The sequence below is a fragment of the Argentina anserina genome, chromosome 5 (genome assembly GCF_933775445.1).
Source record: "Argentina anserina chromosome 5, drPotAnse1.1, whole genome shotgun sequence".
In the NCBI taxonomy this organism is placed as follows: domain Eukaryota; kingdom Viridiplantae; phylum Streptophyta; class Magnoliopsida; order Rosales; family Rosaceae; genus Argentina; species Argentina anserina.
Window position 1 is genome coordinate 22,075,881 of NC_065876.1, and position 20,881 is coordinate 22,096,761.

The following is a 20,881-nucleotide window of genomic DNA, read 5'->3' on the forward strand; positions in this document are numbered from 1 at the left end:
TTGGTAGTGGACTTCCCAAATAAATTTAATGTCCCATAACCATTGAACTTTTGCTTGAATAGCCTGATATTTCTCTTGGGTGAAAGCCCGGTGCTTCGGGAAGGCTGATTTAGAACCTTAGAGATTATTGAACTTATGGGAGATGAAGTCAGTTGAAATGTCAGGCATATCTTCATGTTACCAGGTGAAAACATGTTGGTAGTCCAGGAGGTATGCTATAAGTTGGTCCAAGAGACTGGGTTCCAATCCGGTCCCAATCCGGACCTTTCTATTCGGGTGCACCTCAGAGAGACCTATCCACTCAGTTTCTTCCACCAAAGCCGGCTGAGCTCTTGGTGGGTGCATGTTGAGCTTCTTGGCCCCTGTTTTGCAACGTTCCACAATTTAGGGATCATCCCGGGGATCATCTATAACATCAGCCGGAACCGCTGGCATCATTTCATGGAGGCCTTGTTCGGCGGTGATGAGATCTAGGTTATTATGGAACGTGTCCAATCTGGCCCCGGTGATTGTAAAGATCTCGCTCGGTGTGGGCACTTTCAGTAGGAGCATGTGTTCGGCAATAACGCATTGGAGCCCCATAATAACATCTCGTCCCAAGATTATATCATATGAAGAATGACAGTCGCCGATAAGGAACTAGGTGGTGATCGTCGTCTGCTTGGACATGTGGCCCAGGGTGACTGTCAGGCGATCTGACCTGAGCAGTTGGACAATTTTGCTGGAGAAATTAACCAACGGCTCATGGTTGTTATAGAGTTTAGCCCGATGAGGCTTTTAAGGTCGTAACACACGTCTGTATTATGTCTCATGTTCGCATGATAAGCACAATATTTCCCGGTGTTGGAGCTGGCCGGTCGCTTGTCATACTTTCGCCTCTGGAGCAGTGGCAGGAGATCATTGTGGGACTGATATATCTCTGCATATGACATTGTAAGATTTGTGAAAACTTCATTTTGAGGTGGATTCTCTGTTCTTTCCATCAGCGGGGACCTATGGTCCCGGACCGGGTATGGGTTAGCACGGCCCCAATTATCATGTTGGTCTCGATTATCACGGCCCCTATCGTTATGCATGTCTCCTTCCCAGGTGGCTTATTGGCTTGAGTCTCATGAGCCATTTATGTCTTGGGCATACTGTTGCCCATGCCCTTGGCCTGAGCGGACTGGATAGTTGGCTTGTGAGGAAGATCATGTGGCTTTGGGGTACCCATTGGTCTGGTACACAATTTAAACCCACCGGGTGGCTGTTTCCATCAATGCCTCATATGAGGATGGAGGGTTCTCATTGATCTCCAGGAGGAACATTCCCGAGTGGACAACTTAACGGAAAGCTGCCTCCGCAATGGTGTAATCCAGGTCGTGGCACCACGATGTGACGGTCTTCCACCTACACACAAAATCTCGTAGGCTCTCATCCTTCTGCTGCTTGATCTTGAACATGGAGTTGGAGAAATGGTAGATGCTGGTTTGGAGAATTAACCGTTAAAAAAATTTTCGTGAGTTGGTCGAGGCTTTGCACCGAGTTTTAAGGGAGATTCATGAACAAGCTCAAGGCCTCATCTAAGAGAGTCTCCTGAAAGGCTTGGCAAGCCATGGCTCGGTGTATCGGGTACATGCCAAGGCGGATTGAAAATTCTGCAAATGAGTCCATGGGTCAGAGCACTCGTTATACTTGGTGATCTTGAGGGGTTCAACCTGTACCTTTAGAGTAAAAGGCCTCGTGCGGCCAACATATCCCCCATGTAGTGGTCGCGGCATGCTCTGGGTTTCAATCTCGTTTACCCTGGCGGCGGTGTTGAGCATCTCACTCACCTAAAAGAGGAGTCGGGTTTGGAGATCCGGTGAGGGTGGGAATTCAGTTCGGGCGGTTTGATCGGAGCTCTAACCGCTCTCATGGTTTCCCAAGCCGAATCCTCCTATGAGCTGCAGCGCGGGGGCGCCCCCAGGAATGGATGCTGAGAACAACGATTGGGAGATAAATACAGTTGGTAGGGCCGATCCCAGCCATTAGGGTGCCCTGGGCGTGACCAGCGTGCCCGACACCTACACGCTCAGAGTGAGAAATCGCTGGTGGGCGGCCTCTAACGGCGTGTCAGTCCCACGCGATTTTCCAACGTGGCCCGAAGTAGTTGTTATTCATTTTCGAGCTCCGCCATCCGTACCAAAACATCTCGGGAGTTGTGTCGTTCTTCATCTCTTTAGGCCTGGAGGCTTTGGATGTCCCAGAGAACTGCTTCTACAACGGTGGCAGGATCGGTGAACGGGACCCGAGATGGTTCTCCGGTGCCTATCGTTTGTTTGAATAGGTCACCAGTTTCGTCATTGTTGTTCCGAGGGGACTGGTCATCTTTGTTCTCATTTATAAGGACCATTGCTGAAATTGGCAGAGTAGTGTTGACGATGGCCCTTTTTCTAGCGTCAATTGTTGCGAGTACATAATCTGGGGGTCTTGTTCACATAGCTTGTATTCAACTTATAGTCTGATTAACTTGCACAAAAATCAAAGTTAAAGTCAAGGACCAGCGGTGTGCCGGCCTATGACTCTTCGAAGCTTAAGTTAGATCTGGAACGAGACTTAAGTTTGTAGGTTATGGACTTAAAAATACGTTACCATTTTAGGAGGTTTCTAGCTACTTTTATAGGCGCATTGAGAGAAGTGTTGCTTCCATTTCCCGATGTGGGAGAGAGCTCTTCCAGTATATTTTTACTGTTTTGGCGAGCTACATTGGCAGCGCCAATTGCGACACCTGAGCCTGAGGCGCCGCGACCCGCCCCACCAACTCAGTGTCTTGCCTTGCTGGGCTAACTTCGACCGGTCCGGCAGCCAGAATAAGATGGAATCCTGCCGGAAATTACCCCGTTCAAGGGAGATGTTAACACCAACAAATACATCGATCAACAAATAGAACTGTGGGGCGGAGAAATTTCCTATATGTCTATTCTTATTTCCAACTCCCACAAATCTTTATTAATTAAAGCAATTCTTCATATGGAACTGCCAAACTAAAAAATATCGTAATTAACTTTTAGTGGATTAAAGTTCTAAAATTATAAAATATGTTAGACAATGGTTAAAATTGTAAATCAAAAATAAAATATATAAAAATATAAAAAGAAATTAAATGAGTTTCTCTCACTTGCCCAATACCTTTAACCATAACTACTTTATCATTTTTCTTATGTTTTTAAATAAACTAGCACGCACGAAAGACGTATAAAGAGGCTAATACGAGACTAGTACAACCTTAAAATATTTTATTGTCAATCCCGTCACGCATTCTCACACAACCAACTAGATTAGTAGTTAGCACTGCTGGTTTGGTTATCAACTCTTCTAATGTGCCTGTTTGGCCCCGAATTTGTAGCATATTATGAGTTTAAATTAATAAATAAGCTAAACTAGGTGTTTGGTGTAACAAGATGCTAGGTGATTATAATAAAATCTCACCGTTTCTAATACTAATCTAGAAGCTGCTAAAATGGTGCTTCTAAGATTATGGAATCCCTAAGCTGAGACAACTTCTTTACTTTACTCGTATTGCCCTCAATTCCATAAATATTAGTTTTACCTTTATGTACTTCTTAGCCATTAGCTAAACTCACCATAATTTTATATCAAAATTCACCAAACACTTTAACACAATTTTTGTAATTATTCTCACATCACAATTATAGCTGATTATTCTTACTGCACAATTTGATTTTAAATTAATTGCTTCAGGGCCAAACTCGCCCTAAGTCGCCTCAATTACACAAGTGTAATGTGTAGTGTGTACGACTGTTCAGCCACAAATTATAACCAAGCTCTCTTTTTACTCTTTTATTCGTTACAGACTCAACAATGAAAGGTTCAAGAGTACGTGGTTTCTATTTGCACCTCTTAAATTACTATTAATACCTCCACAACTTTTCTATTTTGATTTGACCTTTTCAACTAATTAGAAAAGACAAATAATAAGAACAAAGGATGTAAAAATAAAAAGAGAAGAAATTTCTTTTTCTACTTCAATACGATGACCTCTCGTCTTCTTTCTCCGACCTCATACATAAAATAGCTGCATAATTGAATTGCAGCTGCCATATACCAATAAGCCACCATTCTTGTTACCTAAGACTAAGAAACTTAACAACAAGGTAGTTGTTGCCTGTTGGTGTAGCTTTTCTACAAGATTACAACCATCAAGCCACCATCTTTGACTATTAACTTGGGAAAAAATGGCTTTACCGCCACAGAGTCTTTGCAAACTAAGATACTGCCCAAAGTAGACCTGAAACAATTTTACAATGCTTCAATATTATCATATGTAATAGATGGAGTAAATAGGGTGCAAAAGCAATCAATTAGATGGAACCCAGCGGATGCAAATGATTAAAAGAAAAACTAGAGTTGTCTGAGTTCAATATCTATAAACCCAAAAAATCATAAATCCGATAAAAATGAAAAATCGAGTATTAAATTTAGATGGAGGGTATTATGATAAATAAGAGGAGGTGTGTTTAGTTTTTTACTTTTGTTAAAAGTAATTGAGAGGTGTTAATAGCAACAGATGTATAAACATAATTTAATAGCTGCAATTAGAACCCTTAAAGAGTAATCGAAGTTTGTGGCTATCAAACATTAACTACAAACAGGGTGTTGGTTGAAACGGCGACCTCAATTGGATTAGTGACGGTGATGATTGATTATCACGCCATGACATCGATGAGGACTACCATGGACTTGTGTCCTAAACTCCTAATCCTTCAGGTCCCGAATTGACGCACGAAGGAAGTTTAGATATTTTGGGAGACTCCTGGCCATTTACAGCTTATCATATGTTTCTCAATTTTGGTGTCAAAGAAATGAGAAAGGACTACTCTGGCTGGTTTTTCAAGTTCCATGCTGGTCTTAATCCCATAGCCATAGGCAATGTGTTTCTGGAGAGAGATAGTGAGCATCTTCACTATACTATACATGATCACTGTTATAGAACAGTCCCGATCACAATCTGAAAGGACTCTTGCAGAGTGCAGCCACATACAATTGATACAAAACATAGCGAACAGTGAAACTATCATATCCAGAGAATCGCAACAAGAGTTCCACTTCCCATCTCCATTGTCCTTGATCAATTTTAAGTACTGATAAAGGCAAAGCTAGCAAGATATTATACACCATCGTTGGTGATCAAGTACTATGGTAACCAAGCATCAACAACACCCTCTACAAGTATAGTTGGCAACAATCGTTGCTCAATCTAATCCCGGTCTGCGCTAGAATATGAGCAGCAGGTAGATGCAATGAGGTGGACAGAGTATGTAACCCGAAAACGAAGAGACGAATATACAATTTACCTTACCCTTTACCTTTTGTGTGAAATGGAAGTTTTCTCTGTGCAATCAGATCAGTACGCTGGGAAATTTCATCAAACACTGGCAATCTCCTTCTTGTAGTAGGACCATAGAGAGAAGCAGTGATGTACTCATCTACATCTGCCTTTGATGGAAGCTTTTCAGTTGAAGAAGGCAAGGAAACCTCAATGCCATCATCTTGGGGTGACCAGTCTCCGCAGCATATAGCAGTAATGGGGGTTTCGCTGGTGCGCTTCAGTTTTGGAGATGATGTGACTGCTGCTACTGCTTCAGTAACAGCTGATGCCATGATCTGATAGACAAGGCGGGACTTGGGGCTGGGTGCGCATGATCCTGATCTAGGTGTAGACTTGCACAACTGTCCCAGAGAAACAAAAACAAGAGAAACCATGGCAGTTTCAGGAATTGAGTATGTCATATTAGGAAGCTAACTAATGCTGTATGATTGCTAACCTCAGATTTGTTCTTGCCAGGAAAACGAGTTGGACGCAGATTTTCTTTTCCAAGTAAAAACTGCAAAAAGTAATCGCAATTTGTCAAGAACAAACTGCTAAAAAGAAAAATTAAATTTTGGTCAAGTCCTGACCTTCAACAAATAATTTGCGGTATTTAACACACAAAATTTCAACCAGCACTACTGTACAAATCATCTTGAGACACCTCCGACAATTGGAAAAATATAAAGGATGCATAACCAAAGTAGTAAAACAGTCAGAAAACCATCAAAGGCACAATAGTACCCACCCTATTTTCACAGAAATGAGGGATATAAATATTCACCAGTAAAAAAAGGCTATGGAGATATAGAGAAGGCATTAGGTTTTGTCAAGAACCTGAGCTATATATTGTTTTACAAGTGTATAGCCAGAAACAAATCAGACTAAATCATTGACCAACAATTAATTACGTAACCTCCTGATGGCAGTAGTCTTATGATGATGATACTCATGGACAGATGGCACATAAGCAGGTCAACTATCTTTAACGTCCCTATCAATTCTAGCATTAACTCAAGATACAGCTTTTAAATCAAGCACCAACCAACTAGACAGATGGCTACATAATTAGGAAATTACTCAAGTTTTAAATTGAGAACCGACCTAATAGACAGATCATGGATGGCACATAAGTAGGAAATTACTTATGCAGTAACAGCTTTCAATTTCTATTAGCTTTCTTTGAATCGTAAGAGGCTAATTCGATAAATTCCAAGAACACATGATGGCAAAGGTAGAGAACCATTTTCTAGATCAAGCAAACTAAATCTACACAACAAATTATAGTATCACATTTCATGCAACTGACATATCAGTACCCTAACTTAATAACTAGCTATGACCATCTTGATTGATAGTGACAGGAAGACTTACAGTACTTCACTTCCGCATCTTAATGTGATACATATTATCTCAACTGAACTAAATTTTTGTTCATATTTTTATAGTGCAGATTAAAAAACCTCCAAAATATAGTTTGAATGCACAACAAGATAATCAGTGAGCAATAAGAAACTAGCCATAGTGATGTCGACGAGTCTCTTGCTTCAACCTTTGTATTTCACCACACTAACCTCAAACATAAAAACCTACTTCTTACTAATGATGCCTCATACACACATTTCACAAGTCAAAATAATCTTTTAATGGACCATTATTTGACTAACCACAGCATTGTCAGAAATTCCAAAGGATAGTTGGTACATCAATTTTATTCACTTGCATTGCTTGCTCTTTTGAGGCAGTGTAACAGAGCAATATCTGTTTAAAATCAAGCATATATCACTGTTTTGTAAGCTAAAAAGTTTTCACGGCATTTTGGAAGTAGAAGTTTTAGCAGCAGACCAAAATATTTAATGACACCATTAAATAATTTGAAAGTAGAGGTCAAACAGAAACACTGATTTCCCATTTGTAAGTTGTAACTACGCTTCTTCACATGCAGACAAAACAAGTGGTAAAATTATGTTGTCCCTCATAGATCATCATTCATTTGAAAAGTTAGAACAGGCTCTAAATGGACCATCCTTTTCACTAACCATAGCATTGTCTGAAAACTCAAGAAATTGTAGATGTTGCAATCTTGTTTACTTAAATGCTATGGCATTAGAGCTAGGCAGCAAGTTACAACATATTCTTCTTGAAAAAGGTTTTACTGACCATTGCATCTAATTGAACTTATCCTTCCTAACAAGTAACTGAACGAGCAGTTGAAACTAATGTAGTTTCTCATACACTCACTTCACAAGGCACAAAGAAGTTATTAATGGAATATCATTTAAACTGACAACAGCAGCATCTGACATCCCAAGGACTCGTGTAATGTTTTTAAAACTAGTGGAATATACTCTCTAAGGAAGTAAGTAACAACATTTTATTCTATCGGACTACCAAGCAAGCAACCAGTTTGGTCAATTCCTACCGTTATGCGAGCCATTAGTAAGCTACCAGAGTCAATCGAAGAATAGTTGCAAAATCTATTCATGCAACAAAAACAGACATACAATGATGAATTTAGCTCCAAATGCTTCACCGAATTTAGTTCAAGTGCAGGAACCCTAAACTAAAATGCATCAATCAACATCACCTCTTGCCGATCAGAAACTCTAGCACCTAGTGCACCTTAAATTTCATCCAAAACAAAAAAAAACTAAAGTAAATCAAAAGCAATATACTAAATTCACTTCTCACCATTATCGATTTAACAGTAATTACGATGCGAATGCAATACTCGGATCATTATTCATTGATAGCCAAACAGATAATCAACACGAAAAACTAAATTCAAATCAATGAACCAGTAAGAGAGAGAGAGAGAGAGAGAGATCAAGACCTGGCCTTTGTAGAGACTCTTCCCGGAAGACTCGGAAGAAGCAGACGACGGCGAACCAGAAGAGCCACCAGACCTCGACGAACTCCTCTTCCCGTCGGTGATCAAAACGCCGTCCATCACCAGAACATCATCTCTCGGCACCGCTCGCACCGGCGTCCTGTAAGCCGTTGGCGACCTCGCCGCCGCCATAAGATTATCCACCGGAGAGATCGGGTGGCGCCGCTGCTTGAATCCACCGCCGACCGGCGACTGAGAGCCTCCAAGCAGGTACCGGAGGAGCGGCGAGTCGCCGCTGCCGAGGTCCGCATTCTCAAAGCTTCCACCTCCGATCAAGTTCCCCTGTGTCACTTTCGGAACTCGCGAGCTGCCGTGAAGATTCTCCATTGCTCAATCTGCGCAGAAACAGTCACACAGTCATGAATTGACGAAATCGAACTCTGTGCGAATTTTCCCGCCAAAAAATCAGGTTTCGCTTGGAGGAAAAGGAAATTGGAGATGAGATTAACGACGGTGATTAAAGACGAGTCGGATTAGGGATTCGTACCGGTTGCATAAGATGGAATTAGGTTTCCGATGAGAACAGGTAGACGGTGGAGCCTCCGGGAATGGCAAAGGCGAAGAGGCTAAATGTGAATGAAGGCCTAGAAATGAGCTTCGGCCTCTGCTCAGTGGTACTAGAAGTATTTATATAAATTTTTGGACAAATTATAAAAAGACATGATTTCTTAATTTATATTTGAAAAAAAATTATTATTTATAAATTAATTATAAAAAATTAATCATATTTAAGTGAAAATTATAAAAAAGTTAATAAAATTAAAAAACCTTAAAAAGTCATTTTAAAAATATTGTTATGGGCTATTTTGCCCTTTTTTATTTTTTTAATTCTTTTTCTAATTTCGGCCATAATTTTCTCGTTCCGCGATAGATTTTGACGAAATTGGTACCGTTAGAAAGATATCGCTCCCATCTTTCATTTGATATACTACACACTCCGAATCAACCAACCGTACATGATGCAACAACTATCACAAATGGCTACCGCCATCAATGGCGGTGCTCCAAGCAATTTCGGCGAAACCGAAGCTCAAGGTTCTAGATTCCTACTATTCTCTTCATTATGAGCATACTTATACCAATCTCATTTGAATTTTAACAAAATTTCACATATTTCCACATTTCCTCTCGGCATGTCACACCTACTGTCACAACCACTGTCACACCTACTGTCACAACCACTGTCACACACATTGCCCCTGTCACAACTCCTGTCACAACCTCTATCACAACTTCTATCACACTACCTGTCACAACCACTATCACATCCCATGTCACAACCCTTGTCACAGTTCTATCACACTACTTGTCACACCCCCTATCACACATGCTATCACACTACCTGTCACAAATTTTGTCACACCTACTGTCACAACCTCTGTCACACTTTTTTTTAGAATAAAAAGAACAAGAAGAAGAAGACTATAAATAACGAACCTTTTGTTTATTGTTATGTGATCTTGAACTAATATGATCCACATATCGACACTTCACTTATGTTGTCGTACAAAACACCACCAGCCACACTACTTATCACACTAGCTATCACATTACCTGTCACACTGCCTATCACATTAGCTATCACAGTACCTGTCACAATACCTACCACACTATCTGTCACAGCACAAAGTTAGTGTGACTGATATTGTGGCTGGTAGTGTAACATGTAATGTGACGGTTAGATCAGTCAGCTACATTTCCAGTCACAAAATCGGTTACTCAAATCTATGAAATCAAAAACTAGTATTCAAAACTAGGCACCCAAAATCTACTTTGGCACCCATGTCATCTTCTCCAATCATTGACTTCATGTTAATTTCCCATATGCTTTCCTTCTGCCATATCAAATTCGTCCCCGTGTCACGGTTGTCGTCCCCGCACCTCCGATTTCCTCCCCACACCTCCAAATTCGTACCCGCACCTCCGAACTCGTCCTCGCGCCTCCGACGTCGTCGTCCCTGCGCCTCAATCTCGTTTGGTGTTCCCAGTCCTTCTCCTCCTCCTCGTCGCGGTACCTAGGCCGTGACCTCGATGGAGTCGCAGAGTCTTTGCACTTGGTCCTGGACTGCTGGTACGGTGAAGATTGTGGATTTCATAATAGTGAGAAAACAAATAGATAGTGGCATTGGCTGTAATTTTTGTAAAAGTTTTGGGGCAACACTGTAATGGTTTTAAAATTATGATTTTTTTTCTAATTTCCTCATCTTATGTGACTTTTTTCTCATTTCATGGGTCAAATGTGACTTTTTATAAGAAGCCCTAAATTTTTTTCAATTCCTTTTCTTTTTCTTTTTTATTTTCGCTTTTGGAAGGAAAAGTGAGTGACCGATGTAGCACTTTTTTTTTAATAATTAAAATTAAAAAAAAGTCCCCTAGAAGGGGGCACCATAGAGGGTGAGAGCCCTCTTGTTCTCGGACCCTGTCGCACCACAACGCATTGTCGGCGAGTCGAATTGTTTGTAAATGCATCCCCATCGGGCAATAAATTCCGTATGAGACCGATAACACACAAGTACCGTGAGGGAAAGATGAAAAAGACTTTAAAGGGAGTCAAAAGATGCTTAAAATTATCGGAAGGGAAGTTAAAAGGTAAAGCCTCTACTACAACCAATTCAAGTAGTGAGGGAGAAACCACAACAAGTGGTTCAATAGTTTCAGTGGGTTCCCACCATGGGTATCTATGTCTTGGCTTGCCACCAGGTTAGGAGTTCGAACGCCGGAGGACACATTGATTTCGCTGAATTCGCAAATGTGGCTAGGGAATAGCTGCAATGCTCCTTCAGCAAAACGGGGTCCCGGAAGAATTTAGTCCTTCGGCCAAAAGCCTGTGGGAAACCCTACTGACAATCCGAGGGAATACCTCGAAGGGTGTCAAAAAAAAAAAGTAGTGAGGGATGTTGCCATATTTCAAGTAGTGACCATTTGTGATATTTTACTCATCAAATATATTTAACTTAGATAAGGTGAAACTCTACTCGATCGCAAACTAGTCTGATTATGAGTCTACGTATGAATGAAACCAATACCTATGAATCAAACAAAATCTACTGAAAATGTGGGAACGTGTTTGATGAATAAACCTATCACACCCATGATTCTCAGTCACTTTTACAATCGATGAACTTTGTTTCCAACATTGGTATAAGCAAAGTAACAGGAAAAGACAAAAGAAAGCAGGCTACAATAGAGAGCTAGCATAATCACTCATCATAAGCATTCATGATCCCTTCACAAATCTCCTTAGCTTTAATGAGCTTGTTGATTCTCTTTTCAAGATCCTTGAGGGCGAAAGGATAGTTCTCAATGCATTTCCTCAAATAAATGAGTAAAAAGTGGCCTCTTCAACACATCTGCATATCAAACATCTCTGCATCCATGCATATTTCCAGAAGGTTTGCTATACTTGACTGCAAATGAGAAGCCATACCTTCAATGAAAGTTTCGGTATGCATCTTTCGATATATCAATTGAATACATTCTGAAGCTAAAGGCATTAGCTAGCAGATCACGCGGGTACCTCCTCAGGTCTTCAGCAACACATCACATCCCAGAACGCATCAAGAAACCTGTGATGGTGGTATGCCATTTCACCTAGACCAGCTGTAAAATTTGCGTTGAGTTCAGCCGCAAGATCACTGGTTTTTTCCCTCGAGTAGAAAGACGGTAGTTGATCTCTGACTCTAGGGAGTTATCATCAAGGTCACAGCGCAAAGAGCTGTAATGCAGCCATCCAGGTTGATCCTTGACCTCTTTGAATATCTCAGTCACTTTCATGTTCACTTACCAAGGGATCGAAATTGCAGTCTCAATCAGGCACAGATCGAAATTGCAGTCTCAATCAGGCACAGGCATCATCAACCAATTCAAAGTGATTTACATTGGTTGGAGATTCGTATTTAGCTGACAACAGTTAAAAGCCTAGAACATACAGAGTTGAACATGAAACGGCTTTCATGTTCACTTCCGCATACTACACTGTAAACGAGAAAGAAATGAAACAACACTGTAATACGAATCCTTAAATGCTAAGAGATCAATATTAGTGTTGCAAGATTGAAAGTTAATAGTAGAAGGGAATTCTCTAGAACACTAGGATGGTACAAAAGAGGAGACAGTGAAGATTATGATATTAAATTCTCAATGTATATGTCAAGGTATCATAGACAATTGAACAATCAGTAGCAATTTGAAAGTTCAGATGGACACTTGTTCCATATAGGAAAAGAAAAGGAACAAAAGCCCACAGGAAGGGGGGAAGGAAACTCAGTCAATCGTTAGATTAGATCAACTTACAACAAGATAATTCCGCTGAAGAAGAAAAGACATTATGAACTTCTATAATGGAACAAAGAAAGGCAAAGGTGATTCTCAAGCTTTCCTGTTTTTGTCGGTTTCCTTTTTCCACGTCTTTTAGAATAAAATATCTCAGATGGTGGGTATGGCAAGGGTGTGATCACCATTTTTAAATATCAGAATCTGAAGTCAGGATCAACATCCATTGCCCAAGCAAACTTACCCAGGAGAGACTTCTGGAATATCTGTGTCAATAGCAAATGATCAAGCTTATTAGCACCAGCTCGCTCTTTATACACACATAAACCGCATACCGTTCATCCAAAGACCCAAAACTGAAGCATATATATTGGCACTAATTCACATTAAATAAAGAAAAGGATAGCCCACCTTCTCAATGGGAACTTCATGTCGCTTGCACCATGCAACGGTGATCCTAGGATCAAGATAGTTGATTTTTGATGTTCCCAAGGCAATTGTTTTCATGTCATCTTTGGTTTGCATATCCATTTTTACTTTATCAATCTTTTTATTGGCATCAGCAATCTTCTTCTGTAACCTGTAACATATTAAGAAGAAGTAACTTACTGAACCACCATATTCACATATAAATGAACTCAAGCAAATAATAAGTCGCATTACGCTTCCGGGGTCAAATTTCTCTTCTGTTTTCCATCAGCATCCTTCAGAGGGGGCTTTCCGTTTCTTGCCCTCTCTAAATCTGTCTTTAGCTCTTTTAAAACACCCTGCAACCCAGAAAGGCAAATCAGGTCTGGAGCACTAATCACATTTTGTGGTCATATTTCAAGCACGAGCACCTAAGGATTACAAGAATGGTGCAGATGAGGTCATCATGTCATTACCTGAAGGTCACGAAGCTTTTCCTTTAGCTTGTCCATTTGTGATTCATGAGACTTTGAGACAGCACGCTGATGATTACAAATAATAGCAACCTGCAAAGTAAAATACCAACAATTATAGAGGCCACTCAATAAAAGAGAGTAGTACAAGTTCTCTTCGGATGGACTGTCTTCACCTTCTTGTTTGCTGTATCATAAAAAACTTTTTTCTTTAATACATCTCCCTCTGTAGTTTCCTGGTTCAACTGCCATCAGGATAATGACAAATAAGAATCAGTATAAAGGTTCCTGATGGCCATACTGAATATTTAAGAGTAACATCAGTCATGGTTTGTAGAGAACGAGACTTGGCATGCTTTTTATATGCTTGAGCAAACAAGTAATGCTAAGCTGATGACAATGTAGTATTAACAAAGCATATATAACATTACATAAGTAAACTCAACTATTTAGGGAGGTTTGATGAATTTCAATTTATGGAGATTATGTATATTCTAGCCTGTAAATTAAAACTCTGCCTTTTTTTTTCTTAAATCTACCCTAACAGTAGAAAAAAATTAAATTTGAAAATAGAAATTCAGTTTTCCTCAAAACTATAAGTCAATAAAGCATCAAAGCTGCCCTGCAATACAAGTATTCCACCCCATATGATCCAACCAGGTTCACTCCATAAACAAATAAGAAAAATATTACACGCTATAGGTATATTCAATAGCAAAACTATAAGGTGAGGGGTTTATATCTCACCTCACAATAAAAACATATTTAATGAATAGTATATCTATATAAAATAGGAATCAGATGATATGTAATATCTAAATAGAACAGTGAAAAACTAAAAAGTTCAAAAAATTAAGTGAAGACCAGCATCAACTTACTTCATTATCCAATGTGATGGATGCGTTGTATGTACGGAACACTTTTGCAGTAAGACCAGGCATTAGTTCCTTTAGATGTGCATTTAATTTACTGGTATCTAACTGGTCAAAGAGATCATCACTATCCTTTTTCCCTGAAGAAAAAAAAATTAATACACTTTGTAGTCATCACACATATATACATGATATATATATATATATGACTGCTATAGGGAGGCTCAAAGTTGTGATCAAATTTTGTGAAGTCTGCAGTGAGGACATATGCTCCTGATGAAGTATATGTTATAACAGTGCAAGCTTTCGTGGATGTCAGCTCCCTCCCTTCCCCTCCCTCACCATTTATGTACTCTGTGTGTGTGTTGCGAGTGGTAGCCAACCAAAAATGACAAACAATAAATTTTGAAATTAGCTACCCACCTTCCTGAAATTTTTTTACTTCCTTGTAAACAGCAGGTTCTACTTCAACAGTATTTTCATATCGGATTGAATCTTTACCGAGGAAGTTAAACTGATTTCAGAAAGACAAGAAAAAAGAGTTATTATTTTCTGGTAATTAAACTAATTTATTAACAATCGGCAATGATCTAGAATTCCAATAGAGTACCTCCAATGAGTTAGGGGGAATTGCTTTTACATTCTCTACTTTTAATGTGCAGCAACCGACAGTATCAGCTTCATCATCATCCTGCAGAGAATAATGTGAGCATTCGTAAACCGCTGTGTTACTTGAAATTTTTTAGCATAATTGGTGTGCACTGTCAAGTTAATTCTCTATCTATAATAGTAAGAACTGCATAGACCCTACTACTATAAGTATGATGCTATAGAGTGGATTTTAAGTTATGTGCGATGCCTAGTGCCCTTTTCAAAAACATTCAGACAGTCAATGTTGAAAATTGAATGTGTTGTAACAAAGCATATATAGGCTCAGTCAAAGTAGAACGGCAGATTATACCTTCTCATTTCCAGCCCTAAGAGCAAGTTTGTCAATGAGATAGGTAGCAACAGCTATTTGTCGCTTTGCAGGATCCCTACTTGTAAAATCCTTAGTGTATGCAGCCCTGATAGCTCCTATGTAATCCTGCATCGAATAGGTTTCCCCATAAAAACAGGTGGCATTCCTTTTCCACATTATCATATAACAAATTACTGAATTAAAATCTTATAGCTCATCTCCATCTAAGCACCTTCAACTTCCTTGCTTTCTCATATTTCTCCTTGTCGCTTTGTCCCTTTAAGGAACTACTAGCTGCCAGAAATACGTATTTGAACTCCTTCGGATTGATCGGATCGTTCCAGAAAGCCAACCATGTAACAGTATTGTCATGCCTAACTTCTTTCCATCTGCGTAAAAGAGTGTAGCAAGTTAACCTCCAAAATTCCAGAAGAGAAGACAAGTAGATCAGGAAAAAAAAAAAAACATAATCCTATACAACCAAGACAGTGAAAACCTTTCACCCGGAACGGGACATTCGGGGATCTTTGCATTTTGTCCTATATTTATTGTGACTTCGCTTGGACGAATCCTCCTCTTCAGTTTTCCTGACTGATACCAGAACCAATGTAAGCACTTAAATAGATAATGCCTATCAAACTATCTCATCATAAACTAGATATTACATCACAAAAAAAGAAGAATAAAAAAATCTAACGGACCTTGGGATGCTCGCCACGGCCTCGAAACAATCCAGGTGGTTCAACTCTGAAGTTTCCAACCTGTATTGGAATAATGATCAGAAACCACAGGGGTAAAGCTAATTGCAAATAAGAACAGAGCTATGCTTCTATCATATATATCACATTATAATCAGGATTCCGGGAAATCAATCACAAGAAGCGTATCCATATTCAGAATCATCTGAAAATCGCCATATAGTTGGAACATTCATTGCAGATAAGCAGTCAGCTAGAGTAAACAGACATAATCAAGGTTAGAAAATAACCTTCTCTTTTACACCATCAACTACTGCCCACATATATTTCTCCTCTTGTTTCATTTTCTCTTCCTTGACAGTCTTTTTCTCCTGCACCAACAGATATCCATGACAGTTGAGCAACAGGACAGGTAAATCATCTCCATATATAGGGAAGTTGTCATCATGTGTAAGGCACTACTGATCAATCTAGGAAATTATTGATCTGATGTAATATACAAGGAAAGGATACAGTGACACTAAATGAGTCTCTCACATGCAAAACCACAAAGGATCGGGATAGACATGCAACGACCACCTTGTCAGTCCATTATTAAAAGATTGTGACTTGCTATTGACAACAGATGTTCCAACAGTAAGGCCATGGAGAAACACAATTTTTACACAGAAACACTTGACAAATAGTGCATTGGGGATAAGACTGTCCAGATCACAAAGAAAAGATCAACTAATATCCCAACTTGTTTCATCAATAATAAGTCGCTAATTATAGCAGTGGATCATTAAGGTACAGCAGGCATATGAACATCGAAATTCTAAAAACTTGACAAACATAAGGTCAAGAAAAAAACTTAATAGATACAGCTGGCATGTCCGTCAAAACAACATAGCCTCAGCAAGTACAAGAGTTAGCCCATAAATGTAGAACAACGAATCTTGCCAGTAAATGAAATAATGGATCATAGACGATTTTATGAGTATCAATATCTTAAGCAAGAAATTTCTTATATTGTGATTATGGATAGCAACTTACTTCTGAACTCATTTGTTTCTTCTTCTCCTTTTCTTTCTGATACCAGTCGTATATCGGTTTGAAATCACAAGCTTCCAATTTCTGAATCGCATGATTCTTTCCAAGCAACTTACGCCAGTCATTCCAGAAGTTGTCTCTGAACGTTTGTTTCTGCACATATTCTGTATCTATCATCACTGCGTACATTGTTGCAACCTGCAGCCATAAACACTTTCAGTCTAATGCCTTTTAGAAATAAAAAACTTAAGCGACATATGTCAAGGAGAAAATAGATCAGCCAGAGAAAGAAACCTCCTCTTGTTCAGGATTCAGGTTGACTGGCTTGCCATTGTAAAGCATCTTCACCCCGTGTGGCGTGTAAGGAGGTGGGAAAATGACACCATTGTGCTCTAAAGTAGTCCATTTTTTCTGCCCATCATTAGAGCTAGGTCCTTCTCTTGTTGACTTAGAATACTTTGAAAACGTATCTGGCTTTTTGCCTTTCTGGATCTTCTTCTGGATTGAGGATGAACCGACTTTAGATGCGGGTTTCTTTGTCAGAGAAGGTTTGTTAGCAGATGCAGCTTTCTTCAATCTCTGGGAAAGTGTCATGTCATCATCATCTGCCTTCGACCATGTTTTGTCTGCTACCTGCTTGCCCTTTACAGATGTTGAAGACTCTCCAATTTTTGGTTTTTTAATTGAAGGTTGCTCAGAACCGTTCACCTTATCTAGAGGCCTCTTACCTGACACCAAAGAAGAGCTTTTCCCTTTATCTATTGTGCTTGAACCATTCTTCTGAACCAATGGCTTCCTTTCTTTAAATTCACCAGGCTTACAGCCTGATGTTCCGACATTAGACTTATTAACCCTTGCTGCTAAAGGTTTATCATCTTCATCATCACTATCTTCCTTTTTGACATTGTTTATTTTAGCCTTCAATCTGGAATTTATCGGCTTTTCATCGTCAGAATCACTATTGTCTGCAGCAGGATGTTTGATAGGCGTATTTTCCTCTTTAATGGAGACATACTTGTTCTGTTCTGATGACTCTTTTGGGATTTCTGTGGGAGATTTCCCTGGTGATGCCTTTATAGATGAAGCCGTCTTACCCTTTTGAACACTGGAACTTACACCATTGGAAGAATGTACGTCAAAAACTCTTCGTGGTTGTCCATCATTCCGCAGAGACGATAACTTCTTTGTGTCTGTGTTTGACTGATTTTGTTTAGATGTTGTAGACCGTTTGAAAACTAAAGGTTCATCTTCATCGTCAGATGTAAATTCGTAAGCAGAATTCTGATAAGCCATCAGCAAAATTTGTGCTCTAGCATGTAGATCACCTAGATAATGCAAAACACAACACAAATTAATAAAAACAGGTACACATCCTCAACATTTACAATGTAAATCACATATGTGACGCTACATAAGTATAGACAATAGAAGCAATATTACCAATATGATAGGGAAATTTGCATAAGTGTCACCAACAGATGATCAACCGGGACGATAATTTTGATACATATTTTTAAAATATTGATACATGGAAATTTCCATCTAACAGGATGGTTCTGTGTTCGATACTTCTGAACTCATATACCTGTGTACTGGAGTGCTTTTCCTTTTAAATAAATTGTCACAATATTAAAAGAAGCAAAACTATTTCAGTTGAATGAAACACTGGTAAAACTACCTCTGAAACAGTGTTGCCAGAGTGTAAAACAAGTTCCCTTGAAAAGCTAATACAATTCCACCCACATATACAGTTGAAAGTTAACACCATAACCTCTTACGGCACAATAGGAGATAGATTATATACTAACACAAAGCAGTAGCATTCATAATGAAGAAGACTATTGTTGTCTAATCAACAGAACTACATCGTACTGTAAGTAGAATCGGAAGATGAGTAAACCACTATGTACACTTGCCACTAAATATGCAGTGAGAAAACACTAACTTTGAAAATACCAAACTGAAACAAAATGGTGGCATTCATATTGGTTCCTAACATTGCCCTCAGATTGGCTCAATAAGGTGGATGCCAGGATGCTGATCCTTAAGATGCAGAGATGCACAAAATGCACAAGCAATACCAATAAAAAAAAACTGAATTCAGAAACCAAATTGAAGAAAAATCTCCAGGCCAAGATGTATATTACCTGGAAATTCTGTATTATTCATGAAAAATCACAGATTACAAGACTAAATTAATCCTCTTTTTCCCTGTAACAAGAGTATCATCAATGAAATCCTTAAAAATTAAAGTATAAACATGTCATTGTGTGTGCGTGTTTGTGAAACCAATACAAGACTAAATTTGCTTCAATATTGATTGAAAATCCAATTATACCCATAACTCGATTACACCCATACCTCAATTCAATCAAACCCAGAACTTAATTAATCTTACAAGTACACAAATCAAAAACATCTTAAGTTCTTATTTCAATCAACAGAAGGAGCAGGAGGAGGAGAGAGTCGCAAGTTGGACTTTACCTTGCCCAAGAGATCGCCGTTGCCGGTGGTGACAACAGGAGGAAGAGGCTCGGCGACGACGGCGGTGGGGACGAAGTGGTCGGAGGTTGAACGTGTCGGGTTTATGGCGTAGAGGCCGCGTAGCGACTAAGTATGAAAACGTAGGGGAGCGACCGAGAGACATTTGGGTCCAGAATTATTGCAAGGACAAAAATACCCACCATGTTTTCCTTAATTGCGTGTCCAAATGCTGATACGCGCGTGTCCATTACGTATTAGAGTCTGCCTCAGCCGTGTTCAAAAATTAATTGGCGTGTCCGACCGTTTTGGAGCGTTTCCCAACAGCGTGTCTGTGCTTTCAGACCCTTAGAGATAATATTTAGTTTTGAGTTTTTTTTGTTAATTTACCCATATATCCTCCATAAGTTATATTAGTCTCAGTATATAATAAGGGATAGTTTCGTAAAATCAACCCCTTTTGGATTCCTTACCACCGCTGAATTTGTTGTTTCATAAGGAATAAAAGTCGCTAAGATTTATTTAAGAGCTCAACTCTATATAATTAAGTTGCATGTTTCATCACAGACGTACCAAGTCTATATCATAACTCTATTTTTCTTAGCTCAACACATTAAATCAACAATGGTGTTTGGAAAGAGAAAAGTTTCACGTCAAGAACTAGTTATTGAAGAAAATCATGAAGATGATGTCAGTGAGCATGTATACAATAATCTTATTGAAGAAACTCAAACGAGAAACACCAGCTAATCATCGAGTAGAAGTAGCCATGAACAAGTTTAAGGGAGTCAAGGATCTCACCATGTTCCAATGAATTATGAATCAAAACCATTACTTAATGAAGTTGAATTTGAAGTAGAAGATGGACAGCAAGGAAAATGTTTTGGCGAAACAAAGTCATGGACTTGCAAACATTGTCGAGTACCATTTAAGAGTTCCTACACTCAAATTCACCACCATTTTTTGGGTAATGTCCCAGGGTAAAAATCAGAGATTCGCTGATGTGATTGACCAAACACTCGCACAATCATGGATTGATGAAATCAAACTCTATGCGAATTTTCACGCCAAAAGAATCAGGTTTCTTTTGGAGGAAAAGGAATTTGGAGATGAGATTAGCAACGGTGATTAAAGATGAATCCAATTAGAGATTCATACCAGTTGTATAAGTCGGAATTAGGTTTCCGATGAGAGCAAGTAGACGATGGAGCCTCCGGGAATGGCAAGGGCGAAGAGGCTAAATGTGAATGAACTCAATGAAGGCCTAGAAATGAGTTACGGACTCTGCTCACTGGTACTAGAAGTATTTATATGTATTTTTTTCAATTGTTTTTCTTTTTCCTCTTTATTTTGGCTTTTCAGAAGGAAAAGTGAGTAACTGAGACACTGAGTGTAGCCATATTTTTTCTTTTTCTTAGATAATTAACATAAAGCATAGTATAAG

The 20,881-nt window shown here is 39.2% G+C and overlaps 2 protein-coding genes across 4 annotated transcripts; both read right to left on the minus strand.

Moving 5' to 3' along the window:
* Window positions 1-3,900: 3,900 nt before the first annotated feature.
* Window positions 3,901-8,821, minus strand: LOC126793715 (uncharacterized). 3 transcript variants are annotated; one of them, XM_050520316.1, is made up of 5 exons: window positions 8,728-8,821; window positions 8,184-8,575; window positions 5,808-5,867; window positions 5,349-5,712; window positions 3,901-4,270 (listed from the first exon to the last, which is right to left on the minus strand). In XM_050520316.1, the coding sequence occupies exons 2-5, from the start codon at window positions 8,565-8,567 to the stop codon at window positions 4,248-4,250; spliced, it is 831 nt and encodes a 276-aa protein (XP_050376273.1). In that variant the 5' UTR covers window positions 8,568-8,575; window positions 8,728-8,821; the 3' UTR covers window positions 3,901-4,247. The 3 variants fall into 3 exon arrangements, with proteins under 3 accessions (XP_050376273.1, XP_050376272.1, XP_050376274.1); XM_050520315.1 differs by having other exon boundaries at window positions 5,342-5,712; XM_050520317.1 differs by having other exon boundaries at window positions 5,337-5,712.
* A 3,531-nt stretch (window positions 8,822-12,352) lies between these two features.
* On the minus strand, window positions 12,353-19,563 carry LOC126793714 (DNA topoisomerase 1 beta-like). Its single transcript, XM_050520314.1, has 16 exons — window positions 19,441-19,563; window positions 17,251-18,281; window positions 16,960-17,154; window positions 16,215-16,295; window positions 15,928-15,987; window positions 15,723-15,817; window positions 15,459-15,615; window positions 15,227-15,352; window positions 14,876-14,956; window positions 14,689-14,779; window positions 14,272-14,405; window positions 13,570-13,638; window positions 13,397-13,486; window positions 13,176-13,279; window positions 12,924-13,092; window positions 12,353-12,778 (listed from the first exon to the last, which is right to left on the minus strand). The coding sequence occupies exons 2-16, from the start codon at window positions 18,247-18,249 to the stop codon at window positions 12,710-12,712; spliced, it is 2,520 nt and encodes an 839-aa protein (XP_050376271.1). The 5' UTR covers window positions 18,250-18,281; window positions 19,441-19,563; the 3' UTR covers window positions 12,353-12,709.
* Between the last annotated feature and the right edge of the window lie 1,318 nt (window positions 19,564-20,881).